General features: G+C 39.5%; 1 protein-coding gene across 1 annotated transcript in view; it reads left to right on the forward strand.

The window, feature by feature from the left end:
- Window positions 1–13,653, forward strand: part of RAB2A (RAB2A, member RAS oncogene family) — a 64,491-nt gene that overhangs the window by 37,762 nt on the left and 13,076 nt on the right. The window contains exons 5-6 of the mRNA XM_053246213.1: window positions 2,409–2,501; window positions 6,632–6,743. Of these exons, the coding sequence (XP_053102188.1) occupies window positions 2,409–2,501; window positions 6,632–6,743 (205 nt within the window). The remainder of the gene's footprint in view (window positions 1–2,408; window positions 2,502–6,631; window positions 6,744–13,653) is intronic.

The raw sequence follows: 13,653 nt of genomic DNA on the forward strand, positions 1-13,653 counted from the left end.
TTTGTAAAGGTTGAAGATCACTAACATACAGTACAATGTGTAGGGATGTACAAAATGTTTAGACTTAAAACGGACCGTTTTGAGTGTTTCAAGCTTGAAACAAAATACCCTCTAAATAAACGGCCTGTTTTGAGCTCAGAACAAAACAACCCCATTTCAAAAACAATAATTGAAATGTTTTGAGCACTGTTTTGAAGGCCTGTTTTTCCCTTGCTGATTGGTTTTCTGGCACTGGTTTCCGATTGGCTTGCAGTCTCCTTGCTGCTTGGTTGGCTTGTTAGCATACAGATCAAGTGTTGTCATAGGCTACTGTGCCCCCTTTGACTGGTGGAGGAGGGGATTTCAAAATGTATTCAAAGGGACTGGGAGACAGAGAGAGCCCCTTATCCCTTTCTTGAAGAGGATGCATCAGGAGAGAAGGAAGGAATATTTGATTTTGTAGTTTTCTTTTCTCAATGCTGAGTATAATATGCTGTGCTATTGCTGCTATATCTATCTGATTTTGCTGGATCTCAGATTGACAAAAGCAGAACTTGTGTGCCTGCCTTCCTTGCGTTGTGGTTTGACTTGTTTGTAAGAGAGGGTTGTGGTGAGAAATAGACAGTTACAGGTCTGTGTGTGTTGTGAAATATTTCTTGGTGATTACTGTGATGAGCTCTGTGTCTGGCGTTGAGACTAATTTGTGCTTCACTCACTGCTCTGCAATCTGCATTGCAAGGTATACTCAGTCAAAATGTGTCTGAAATTGCTCTAGTTGAGCATATGGCAATGCTTGCTGCTAAGAGTGCTGCTGTGGCAGCTGTTGCAATGCTAGAAAGTAACTAGTAGAAAGTAAATAATTGTGTGTGAGAGAGCAACTTGTGCCAGTGATGTTGCTGCAGCTCAGGCACTGTGGCTGGCAGTAGATTCTGGGTCAGTGATTCTTTTTTGGCCATTTTTGGACTGTGTTTGAAATGTGTGTTCTGTGTTGGGAGGGACAGATTCCCTTTTACTGTGTGCTTCTGCAGTGTTTTTTAGGGTAGGATTGCAAAATGCATTGCAGTCTGTGAGTGCAGCTTGTTCTGGCCATAGGGAAGAATGGAGTAACCCCAAACACCCCATTGTTCCCCATAGGTAGCTCCTAGGGACACCTAAGTGGGTTGGGTGGTAGGGCATGATAGGTGGTACCTATCACCCAACCCACAAAAGAAATGGGCAAGCAGGCGATTTTAAACAAATTTCTAACCTTTTCCCCAAACCGCCATAGGAATGGGGGGGGGAGTTGTTAGGTTTTGTTTTTTTTAAAAACACTTGCCCATTTCTTTAGTGGTTTGCGTGGTAGGTAGCACCCATCATGCCCTACCACCCAACCCACTTTGGTGTCCCTAGGAGCTACCTATGTGGTACAATAGGGTGTTTCGATTTCCCCATTTTCCCCATGCATGGAGTACTTGAAATGTTACAAATTGTATTAACGAAACAGCCAGCTCTGCCGTTGTTCTGGTGAAATACCTTGACTTTTCTGCGTTTTGTTTCGAGCTTGAAACAGAATTCAAAATCAGTTGCATGCACATCCCTAACTGTGAGAGTTTGGAACCCTGTTTGTTAACTGGTCCTAGTGTACACGTAAACTTTGCTTTTTACAGATTTATTTTAATATGATCTGTTAAGGTGTGTCATTTTTAGTTTCTATCAATTGCACATTCTGCTGCAACTTGCGACTTGGAATAGCTGGTGTTTGGTTCCAGCAGAGGTGTTTTTTTTTTTGTTGTTGTTTAACTTTGCAGCTACAATTTCAATTACTTTGAATTGCTGTAGGCCCTGTCTGGCATATTATTGTCTGCTATCAGATAATTGTACTGTGTGGTCTTGGTATACGTTATAGAATTGTTCAACTGTATGGCTGGATGTACATGAAGATTGTGTAGTGTAGCTATGTACTAATGTAGGTTTTGTTTGACCCAGTACCTATGAAAGATTATACACCATCCAAATTATAGGTGTGTTACAAGTAGAAAAATGTATTCAAATATTGATCATACATGTCTAAACACAATTGCAAAGATTATAGCAAGAATGTGTTCTGTATATATTTGAATAACCTATCTCCATTCATTTTGTGCGTGCTGTATAATGTGTAAATTTGAGCCTCTTTAAGGCCTCTCTTTAAGAATGCTAAATTGTTTTGTGTGCTACTTTTGATGCAAAGGCCTCACAAGGTGACTTAAAAAGGTGAGCATGTTTTATTCATAATGCTTCTGTTGACTGATTATTACTTTAGGTTGATTTATTAATTTATGAGGCACAAGAATTATACCAATTAGTTTGGAGATGATGTTCAAACAAATACAACCTTAAACACTTCTTACCACTTTTAAAAAATGTTTGGTTTGCATCCCTTAATCATTTATATTTTGGCTCCTGTCCAGGAGGGACACTTTCAACCATTTGACAACATGGTTAGAAGATGCTCGTCAGCATTCCAATTCCAACATGGTTATTATGCTCATTGGAAATAAAAGGTAAAACAAATTTCTGTGAAATATAGATTAGCAAGTGATGAAGTCTGCATCTCCATCCATTTAAGCTCTCATATCTGGATTGCACCACAGTAACGAGTATATGAGGTGCATGATTTTCAGTAATGTTCTTGGTTTTGCTTAATGGTGATCTTGGTTCAGAGTTGACTCTTTAAGTTCCCCCTCCTTCAATGAATATATTAATATATCATTCTCATATATATATATATATATATATATATATATATATATATATATATATATATATATTTTCAGTGATATATATATTGAGTTGCCCCCCCTTCAATGATATATATTTTGTGTGCTTTTAATTTTAAACGAGTTCATAGTTACCACAGTGCTGCTCCCAGAAAAAATGAAGGCAGTAGGATGCGTTCAGTTATCTTGCTGTAGTTGCGAATAAAGCCCTCTTTGAGTATGAGTGTGTGTTTGGAAGGTTTTTTAAAAAAAATACCACTGCATAATTTTGTCACTGATGGCCACATGCTGATATTTGGGGTGGGGGTGGTGTGGTAGAAATACTGCACTAAACCTCATAACATTCTGAGAGCTGTCCTGCCAGCTATCTATCGATCTATCTATCTATCTATCTATCTATCTATCTATCTATCTATTTATTTTATCAAATTTGTATACCACCCCAAACTTTCGTCTCTATCTGACCTTGGGGAGCAGTGCCAACCAACCTTGGATCCTCACCTTGCTCCTCTGTAATGCCAGGTCGGTCCAGAACAAATCAGAAAGCACCCATGATCTGATTCTGGATGAAGCCACCGACCTGGTATGTATTACAGAGACCTGACTGGGGGAGGCTGGTGGCCCAGTCTGGTCCCAGCTTCTTCCTCCAGGGCACCTTGATGAGGAGAGGTGAGGGACTGTGGGTAGGGAGGTGTTGTTGCTGTGTTCTATAAGAATAACATCTCCCTTACCAGGATATCTGTTGACATTTCAGACCATATTGAATGTGTGTACTTAAGTTTAAGAACCAGATATAGATTGGAACTTCTGTTGGTGTACTGATCGCTCCACTGCTCAACAGAGTCCCTAACTGAGCTGATGAACTTGGTCCTGGGCTTGGTGTTGGAATGCCCCAGGCTTGGGGGGGGGGATTGCAATATTCATATTGGGACCAATCTGTCTGGGGCAGCTCAGGAGTTCATAGCGGCCATGACAACTATGGGCCTATCCCAAGTGGTCTTGGGACCGACGCACATTGCTGGTCATTTGCTTGATTTGGTCTTGCATTCTGATCAGGGTGGTGTTCCATAGGTGGGGATTCCTATGATTTTCCCATTGCTACGGACAGACCACCATCTGCTTAAGGTTGGACTCACCATCACTTCCCACCTTCACAAGGGTGAGGGACCTATTAGGATGGTTTGCCCAAGAAGTTTATTGGATCCAATCAGATTTCAAGAAGCCTTGGATGGATTTAGTGTTGGTTATACCAGCAATCTTGTTGATGCCCTGGTGGAGAACTGGAACAGAAAACTCACTGGGGCAGTAGACATGATTGCTTCTAAGCGTCCTCTCTGACCCACTTCAAAACTGTCCCCTTGGTATACCAAAGAACTATGGGGGGTGAAACGGCAAGGTAGACTGGAGCACAAGTGGAGAAAGACTCTACTCGAATCCAACAGATTGCAACATAGAGAGCATTTTGAAGATCTATTCTCAGGCCATATGTGTGACAAAGAAGCAATTCTTTTCTGCCCTTATTGCATCTGCAAGTTCATGTCCGGTGGAGTTGTTCAAGGTTGTGAGAGGGCTAGTTTGTGCTCCTCCTCCCTTGAATCAGAATCTGGAACCATCGATTACCTGCTGAGATGTGTTTGTTTAATTCTTTGTGGGGAAAATCACTCTTTGTTCAGGCTGACATTGACTCTGTCCCGACAGTTACTTCAATGTAAAAGAATGTAGAGGTGTCCTGCGACTCCTCTTGTTGGATCAATTCCAGTTTGTGACTCCTGAGGATGTGGACGAGCTTGACCCTTGCCTGACATGGCTTAATACTATCTGGCAGTGGGGTTGTTGTAGAAGGCCTGGTAGAGATTATGAATGCTTCTCTGAGGGAAGGCAATATGCCTCCTTGTCTTAAAGAGGCAATTATTAGACCACTTCTGAAGAAGCCTGCCTTGGATCCCTCAGAGTTGAGCAATTACAGGCCTGTCTCCAGCCCTTCCATGGCTGGGCAAGGTAACTGAGAGGGTGGTGATCTGCCTGTCCTGGATGGGGTCACGCTTCCCTGGAAGGAATAGATATGCAGTCTGGGGGTGTGTCTGGATACAAGCCTCTCCCTGGTGTCCCAGGTCAAGGCAGTGGCCAGAAGTGCCTTCTGTCAGCTTTGGCTGATACGCCAGCTGCATCCGTTTCTTGAGATAAATGACCTCAGAACAGTGGTACATAGGCTGGTAACCTCCAGACGGGATTACTACAATGTGCTCTATGTGTGGCTGCCCTTGTATGTAGTCTGGAAACTACAGTTGGTCCAGAATGCAGCAGCCAGGTTGATCTCTGGGTCATCTCGGAGAACCCATGTTACTCCCATATTGAAAGAGCTACACTGGCTGCCGATAAGTTTCTGGGCAAAATACAAGGTGATGGTTATAACCTATAAAGCCCTAAACGGCTTGGGCCCTGGGTATTTAAGAGAACGCCTTCTTCGTCATGAACCCCACCGCCCATTGAGATCATCTGAAGAGGTCTCTCTGCAGTTACACCGGCTTATCTGGTGACTACTCGGGGATGGGCCTTCTCCGCTCCTGCCCTGAAGCTTTGGAATGCACTCCCTGCTGAAATAAGAGCCTCCCCATCTCTGACAACTTTTAAAAAGTCTTTAAAGACACATCTGTTCACCCAGGCTTTTAATTAAATATTGTTTTAATAGTTTTGACATTGTTTTAAAATATTGTTTTTTAAAAAAAAAATTGTTGTAATGTGTTAACTTTTTGTTGTCATTTATTTTGCTTTGTTGTAAACCGCCCAGAGATGTAAGTTTTGGGCGGTATAAAAATGTTAAATAATAAATAAATAATAATAAATAACATAATTTCAGTTGTTCAGTCAAAGCTATATCATTAATATGTTTAACTTTTTCAACTATTCCCTACCATTGGTAGTTCACATACAGTGAATTTGGACTCAGTAGCTTTAAGATGGCCACATAGGTTGGTTAAAATTTTGCAAGGAAGGAAGATACTCAGAATAAAAGGGACAAAGACTTTAAAATTCCTAATGAAGTTACATCTCTATTGCTGATGATCTTAATATTATTTCTTACATTATGCAAATAGTGTGGGTGCTGCTAAAAATGGCTTTAGGAGAGGGTCTGTTGATATGGAGGTTTTCTGTGAGATGGAAACAATCCATGAGGATGGCTGCTTACATATATCTCTGTAGTCAATGGGACTCCAGTCATGCAAAGGTGTTATTTGCCTGCAACCATGTTCCACATAACTTGTGAAGCAAGCCTTGGTAAACAGTGGGGAGGAGTTAGGATCAGCAAGTAGTTTGATGAATATCAAATGTTAAATGTGAAGTGTAGTAGAAATCCATTCAATCAGTTACACTTTTTCTATCTACATTTTTGTCCATATATAATGAACTGCTTTTAAAATACTATTTTACAAAGTGTGTGAAATGTAGTACATGTGCTGAGAAATATAGACAGGAATATCCATTTTCTGCTATCTGTCTGATGAGATGGAAAGGCTCTTGGGAAATTGCAGCTGGGTTTGTGTCTGAATAACTGCCAGTGATAGATGTAATATAGAACACTCCACCTTCACTAGGTAAACAGTGTTGAGAAAGTATCCCTTCTGATGGAGAGCCATATTGATGGTTTATTAAGGAAAGGCTTCTTTGGTCCATCCCCTTCTCTTTCCCCTCAGCAACAGTTTTTAATTAAGTATAATTAATACGTTACTTTTTAATTATTTTTAATTTTAACTGATTTAAAGTCTACAATGGAGTTTCAGCAAGTATTGCTTAGGGTATACCTGTTAACCTAAAAATTCTGACACAAATTATCTGAAGGGAGTTACTGAGGCAGGTATGCTTATTTATGTAGACTAACTCTTGTATAGTTAATAACTGTTGTTTGATTTTCTTAGTGATCTAGAGTCTAGAAGAGAAGTCAAAAAAGAGGAAGGTGAAGCATTTGCACGAGAGCACGGGCTTATCTTTATGGAGACATCTGCCAAAACTGCTTCCAATGTAGAAGAGGTAATTTTGGTATAATTTCTTCAAAATATATTATTACTTACTGATGATCAAGAGGAGAAGTCTACACAGAATTTTGAGGTCCAAGACATGAATATCTCTGAATTAAATCAAAAGCTGTAGAATTGATGGGTCAGCTACAAAATGCCATGGAACAAGTTCTGTGTTTCTCCTCTGTTTCATTTGTTATATCCCCATTCTAACTAATTGTGAAATTTTGAGAAAGGAATGTTAATCACTACTTTTAAAAATAGTAATTTAAAAACATTAAAATTTAAGATATTCTTAATTTAGAAAAATAATACTTTTAAAACTTAAAAATAGCAATTTAAAAACTTTGAATATAAAATAATGTAGTTTCCAGAACTGAAGCAAATTAGCTGGTGGGAGGGTGGGGAGAGAGTTCCTGTATGGTTACTCTGAATGAATTGCATATGAACCCAAACTTGCAAACATTTAATAGTACGCCTTCAGTTTATTTGAATCTATAGCTAGAAAGTGGTAATGGAGTTATTAAAGGATATCTGCACAGAATGGGGAGAGAAATTAATAAACTAGGGGGGGGGAATTCTGTAAAGAAACTTGTAAACATACCTAAGATTTAGATTCTGGTGTCGGCCTTTGTAGTTAATTATTAGTCAACTCAAATTGATAGGATGACCAGAAGCCACATTCACAGTAATGGCAGAGTCTTCACCATTACGTATCCACAGCCATGTACTTCATACAAGTGATGGCAGATAGTATGCTTCTTTCAGACAAGCTTGAAGCCCGATCTCACATCTGGGATGGAGACGAGTCTGTATGCTTCTTCAGGATAGACTTGAGCCACCTTGGTTTTCAGCCCCTTCCTCCCCAAATAGAACTGGAAAGGTTTAACCCAGGGATTGAATGACTGAGCTATCTCAGCCCTAGATCTCGATCTCTCACCCTCCCCTGCTCCCTGTTGCCATTCACATAATAGCACTTACACTTACATTTATATACCGCTCTATAGCCGAAGCTCTCTAAGCGGTTTACAACGATTTAGCATATTGCCCCCAACATTCTGGGTACTCATTTTACTGACCTCGGAAGGATGGAAGGCTGAGTCAACCTTGAGCCCCTGGTCAGGATCAAACTTGTAACCTTCTGGTTACAGGGCGGCAGTTTTACCACTGCGCCACCAGGGGTTCATTCTTTTAGCATCGGCAAGTACTAGTTGGAAGATCTTACAGTGTCACCAAGTTCACAACCACAACATACATGTGAGCCAAGTTTACACTGCAAAACTGAAACCAACTTATTCATACAATAAGAGTTCTTGCAACAAGACCAGTTACAAGGTGTTCACCAGATGACTGATGAAGCCTTTTTACTTTGGGCTTTATGTGGAAACAGGCATAATGTTAAAAATGCAATCATGCACCTATCTTCCTGGGAGAGTAAACTCCACTTAACTCAGATGCTTTTTAAAAAAACTGAATAGCTGGTTTTTTAAAAACTGAATGAGCTTTTTTTTTTTTAACTGAATAAGCTGGTCTTGTGGTCGCAAGCACGACTTGCCCCCTTAGCTAAGCAGGGTCTACCCTGGTTGCATATGAATGGGAGACTTGATGTGTGAGCACTGGAAGAGGTTCCCTTTAAGGGGTGGAGCCAATCTGGGAAGAGCATCTATCTAGGTTCCAAGTTCCCTCCCTGGCTTTAAGAGAGGAGAGCTGGTCTTGTGGTAGCAAGCATGACTTGTCCCCCTAGCTTAGCAGGGTCTGCCCTGGTTCCACGTGAATGGGAGACTTGATGTGTGGGCACTATTCCCCTCAGGGGATGGAGCCCCTCTGGGAAGAGCAGAAGGTTTCAGGTTCCCTCCCTGGCATCTCCAAGATAGGGCTGACAGAGATTTGTGCCTGCAACCATGGAGAAGCTGCTGCCAGTCTGTGTAGACAATACTGAGCTAGATGGACCTATGGTCTGACTGTATATATGTATATACTGTATACCTGTCCTGCCTGCCTGCCATCTTTAATGTGTAAGCTGAACATTTCCACTGAATACCAGACTGCCCATCCCAGTAGATTTCAATTTTAGTCTTAATCATATGATTTCAGGAAGATAATGTTGAGTGGGAAATATCTTTAATCCCTTTCCAGAATGAAGTTGAAGTTGACCTTACAAGAGAGAATGATAACCTAGTTGGATGAGCATCATCTCTCAGTGCATTTTGTTCATTTTACTTGTTTATAATTATCTTGTGTCGCATTTACTTTTGCTAACCTTCCCTCTCATTTCTTCTTTCATTGCTTTTTCCTTTCCAGTTTTCTACTCTTCACATTGCACTCTTTACACCCATCCTTTGCCTTTATCCCACATCTCTCTGCTCAACTCTGTTCTCATTTTATGAACTGACATTTTCCCTCCTTTCCTCAATCTGTTTTTGAATATGTAATCAATTTCTGAGAAGGAAAGAGAGTGTTTCTATTATTATTTCAAATTATTTACTAGTGTAATTCTAAAATTAACAATGAGAAATTACTGCCACAAGATGGCAGCATGTTACACAAAGAGAAAACTCATTATTCGAATAGTTCAGTATTCTGCAAAGGGAAGGTTTTTGGGGGGCAGGGTAAGGTAGCTGATTTTTATCAAAAATATTCTGATTTTTATCAAAACTTTATATATTTATGGATGCTTTCATTATATATTATAATATACTAAATCTTGAAAGATTACTGATTTGCTGCAATGGTCATGTTTTTACATTTTTTTAAAACTAGTCAAATATTATTCCTAAATGAGAATAAATGACACTCAGTGTTTTCCATCCTTTTTTCACAACTCAGGTGTCTGATTTATTTGAACTAAGATAGTTGCTGTACAAGTTGTTTCATCATTGACATACCCTTTAATCTTGATTTTAAATAGAGGATGCAAACATATGCACGTGCCCTCTATAGAGAGGGGCCCATCTTTATTGGCCCATCTTAATTATTTCTATTTATATACCACTTTTCAATTAAAAATAAATAAATCTCAAAGTGGCTTACATGGGGGGGGTGAGTTGGTTAAAAGATGGTTCCCTGACCCAAAGGATTCTCAATCAAAAAAGACACACAAAACAAACACCAGCAACAGCTGCCGGAGGGATGCTGTGCTAGATTGAAAAGGGCCAGTTGCTTTCCCTTGCTAAAGATAAGAGAATTGCCTCTTTAAAAGGTGCATCTTTGTCCAGTTAGTAGGGGTATTCTAGTAGTGTCTGCTCACACTGGGAACAGCTCTCCAAGGGCTTAGGCCTTTCCCAGCCTTGCTGTTGGAGATCTTATAACTGGAGATAAAGCAAATTTTTAGCAATTTAAAATAAATGTCCGGTTGCTGAAAATGTTTTTTCAGTAACCATCAGGGAGGAAAAAGAATTATAGTAGTGCTTTACATATATGAAAGTGAAACTTAAAAATCTGGATAGTGAGTGCCTCGACACTCATAAAAATGGGTTCTGCGCCTGCACAGGACTTCGCCGGGTAGTATTCATTAGCTCCTTGCAACACCTTTTAACTGCTCCCGCATGAGCCGTGCAGTAGTTTCTTCCTGACCGCCGAAGCGATTTAGTATTGCATGCCAGACAAAAATGTGTGCATAAATATAGTTGTTGTGTTTACTTACTAGATTCTTCAGATAAATTGGTAATTATAAATGAAAACTACTCACTCGCACACTTCTGAGCAGGACACTTCTGGGCTACTCCTTGTACACATGGCTATTTCCTGTTTGAATGTGAAGCATTCTCCTGTCATAAAAGAGGTTGGAGGAACTCCTGCATGTGTAGGGCTCCAAATATTTCATTTGCTCACTTGCAGCCTTTATCGATCATCAACATATTCCTTAGTGTTTGCCTAAATAAGATACTGTATGGTTTTTTAAAAAAATAAAAATGCCTGCATTAAATAATTCCATAGGATGGGCATTCTAGAATCAGCTAATCTTTATGAATGTAATACAAATACTTTTCAGGCCTACTCTAATCATGACTTGGAGTACAGCCTTGAATGTGTTCAGTATTAAGTGCTTGTTTGTATGAAGTTATAACAAAAACTTTAGGACTTCATGTTCTGTTTAATGTTTGAGTTTAAGTAGCCAGGCACACAAGATCACAGCTGTGAAAGTTCCAAAGTTATGACTGCAGTTTTCAATTATTCTGGTATATTATACTCTTGGCAATAATTGGCATGTTATCAGAAGCAAAAATAATATATATTTTTCTTTTTCATATTAGAAACTTCAATTTCTGAAGAATGCAAATTAATTCAGAGTTGGCAAAGAGCCAATTTCTGAGCTCCAGTGCACGTTTAAAAATCCTACTCGCTTCCTAAGTGCCTTGTGAATCTGCAATGATTAATTCTTCTCATTATTTTGCTGCAAATTCTCATGACCCTCTGTGATGATTCGATCACCCACTTAGAGTTTATGCATATTCATATCTTTCCACTCATGGCTGCAGTTGTTCAAGTCTCCTTCACTGGTTGTGGTATGCACTTGGTGCAGTAATTGAGCTGCAGGAGATTGATTACTCTAGGGAGCTGTAAGGCCTTTAAAGGTGAAAACATATCAGTCCTGTTAATTAGGAAACAAAGCTCTGGTGGCAAGTTCAGCAGTCAAATGCTTCCAGGGTAGAAATGAGGAAAGGTATGATTTGTTCCCCTCCATGAACCCTGTTTACTTTTTAATACTTGAATTAGATTTGTGACCAGGTATGGCAAGTTTGAGTAGATGGCAGCAGCATTCATATGATTGTAAAGAGCTGATATACTAGAAGTCCTTGATTTGCAATATTGACTATCTGTACTACTGTCATTGTAACAATGTATATTTTCTTTCAGTGCCTTCCTTCAATGTGTAATGCAGAGCAGTAGCACTTTTGTGTTAGATATTAATTGGTGAATATGTTAGAATTGATCCTAATTTTATGTAAATACTTCTGCTTTTAATGTAAATATGCTGCACATGTCAGGACATTTTTGAAAATAATCTATTTTCAAACTCCATATTACAATACCCCTCACAAGATTAGCATTACTTTTATTAGAAACTTGGGAGTGACTTTCACTCTGGAGGAATGGTTTTTTTGTTTTTGTTTTTTAGTGAAGGCTTTAATAGTGAATTTATCTTGAGTGCCAAACTAGACTAGATTTTATAGTGAATGGTAGGGAAGAGTCAGTCTCAGGCAGCTGTTTTGGTTTCATGCAAGGAAGGAGAGACAGGCTCAGGGTGATGTGTATTACCAGGAGCTTCCTAGGTCTGGAAGCTCAGTAGTACCTTCTGGATGTGTAATATGTTCATGTGCTTCCAACAGCCTACCATAACCATAAAAGTTGTGTGTGTATATTAAAGAAAAATTGGAATGCACATATCTTAAACCATTCAGTGCCAGGTTTTTTTTCAGCGTGATGTGCATAATGCTCGGTTTCCAAACTGGACAGTCATAGTTTAGAGTGTCAGAGGGCAAACTTGCATCACGGCTACACTGTGTATTTTTGTTTTTGGCTTTAACTTTGACAGTGTACCAGAAAAATATTAAAGTTTATAATGGAATAAAATGTTTAGTTCCTACTTGATTAGTGTCTAGATTTTCAAGCACCCTCAACATTATTTATTATATTTAAACTATGTTGCTTTAAGTTGCTAAATGCTCCAAGCATAAAAGTGCTATCTGCTACTTAAGTCAACTAAAATAAATTGTAATATGAATCATATGAATTTGTGTCACTTAGCAATAATTATCCAAAGTAACCCATTGTCCTGCTTTGGTGGATTATTGTAATTTATCTTTTGGTGCTGATCCTGCGTTATATCTAGTAAATTCTCATTAAACCATTAAAGGGTGTGAAGTTAGGATCCACTGCCTGATCTTGATAGTGACTGGGAGTTGTAACACTCAACCTGATTGTTTCTGGGTCTGGGAGGTAACTGGTTTCTTACTTAAAAGTGGTGTGTCCATTGCTCCATAAGAGATTATATATTGGTTATATCAGGGCTGCTCAACTTTGGCTGTCCTGCAGATGTTGGCCTACAATTCCCATAATCCCTGGCCACTGTGGCTGGGGATTATGGGAGTTGTAGTCCAAAAACAGCTGAGTGGCATAAGTTGAGCAGGCCTGTGTTATATAAATTCCATGTAGTTGAGCCAGAAGTTTCCAAATGTTATCTTTCCTCTAGTATTCAGCTACATGCAAGAACCAGGTGACTTGACACGTTTGTTTATATCCATGAGTTTAGAGTAGATAGGAGTATGGTCCCCTGAAAACTGGGCCTGGTGACTGGCACCTGGCTTGCTGAAAAAGGCAAGAAGGATTGCACTCATGTCATTCCTTTTGCTATATGTAGGTCACGATTGCTTCTCATTACATCCTTTTTCTGCACGGTTCTCTCCATTGTCATTCTTTTCTCTCCTACTTTAGTATTTGTATTTTCTTCCCAAATATGTTTTACACATCCTTCTCAAACTTTCAAAGTCTCTCTTCCTTTTATTCCACTTTCCTTCTCACTCAATATTTTCTTCCTTTTTATAGGAACTATCCCCCTTTTGTTTATAGCCTTTTCATGTCTTTTCTCAAATATTCCCTGGAAGCAGGATTTAATTTTAGCCAAGGCTTTCCAGGGGGCAGTTACAGAACTTCTTGCAGTTCTAGAACTTGCCTGTAGGAAATATTAGTTGTAGCAAGGATAGTGGTATGAGGATATTCAGAGTCTCTCCCCCCCCCTCCAAATGAGTAACTGCAACCTGCAGTCTCCCAGGACCAAAGTAGATATGATACACAGAAGATATGTGAGTAGGATTTTGTTTTGCTAGTTAACAGCTTGTTGGTGCTACTTTAAAGAGAGAAGTGGTGTTCTGAGAAAAGGTATGTTCTGGGGTCACATCTAGTTTGACCCTCATTGGAGAAAG

Source organism: Hemicordylus capensis, chromosome 4 (genome assembly GCF_027244095.1).
Source record: "Hemicordylus capensis ecotype Gifberg chromosome 4, rHemCap1.1.pri, whole genome shotgun sequence".
In the NCBI taxonomy this organism is placed as follows: domain Eukaryota; kingdom Metazoa; phylum Chordata; class Lepidosauria; order Squamata; family Cordylidae; genus Hemicordylus; species Hemicordylus capensis.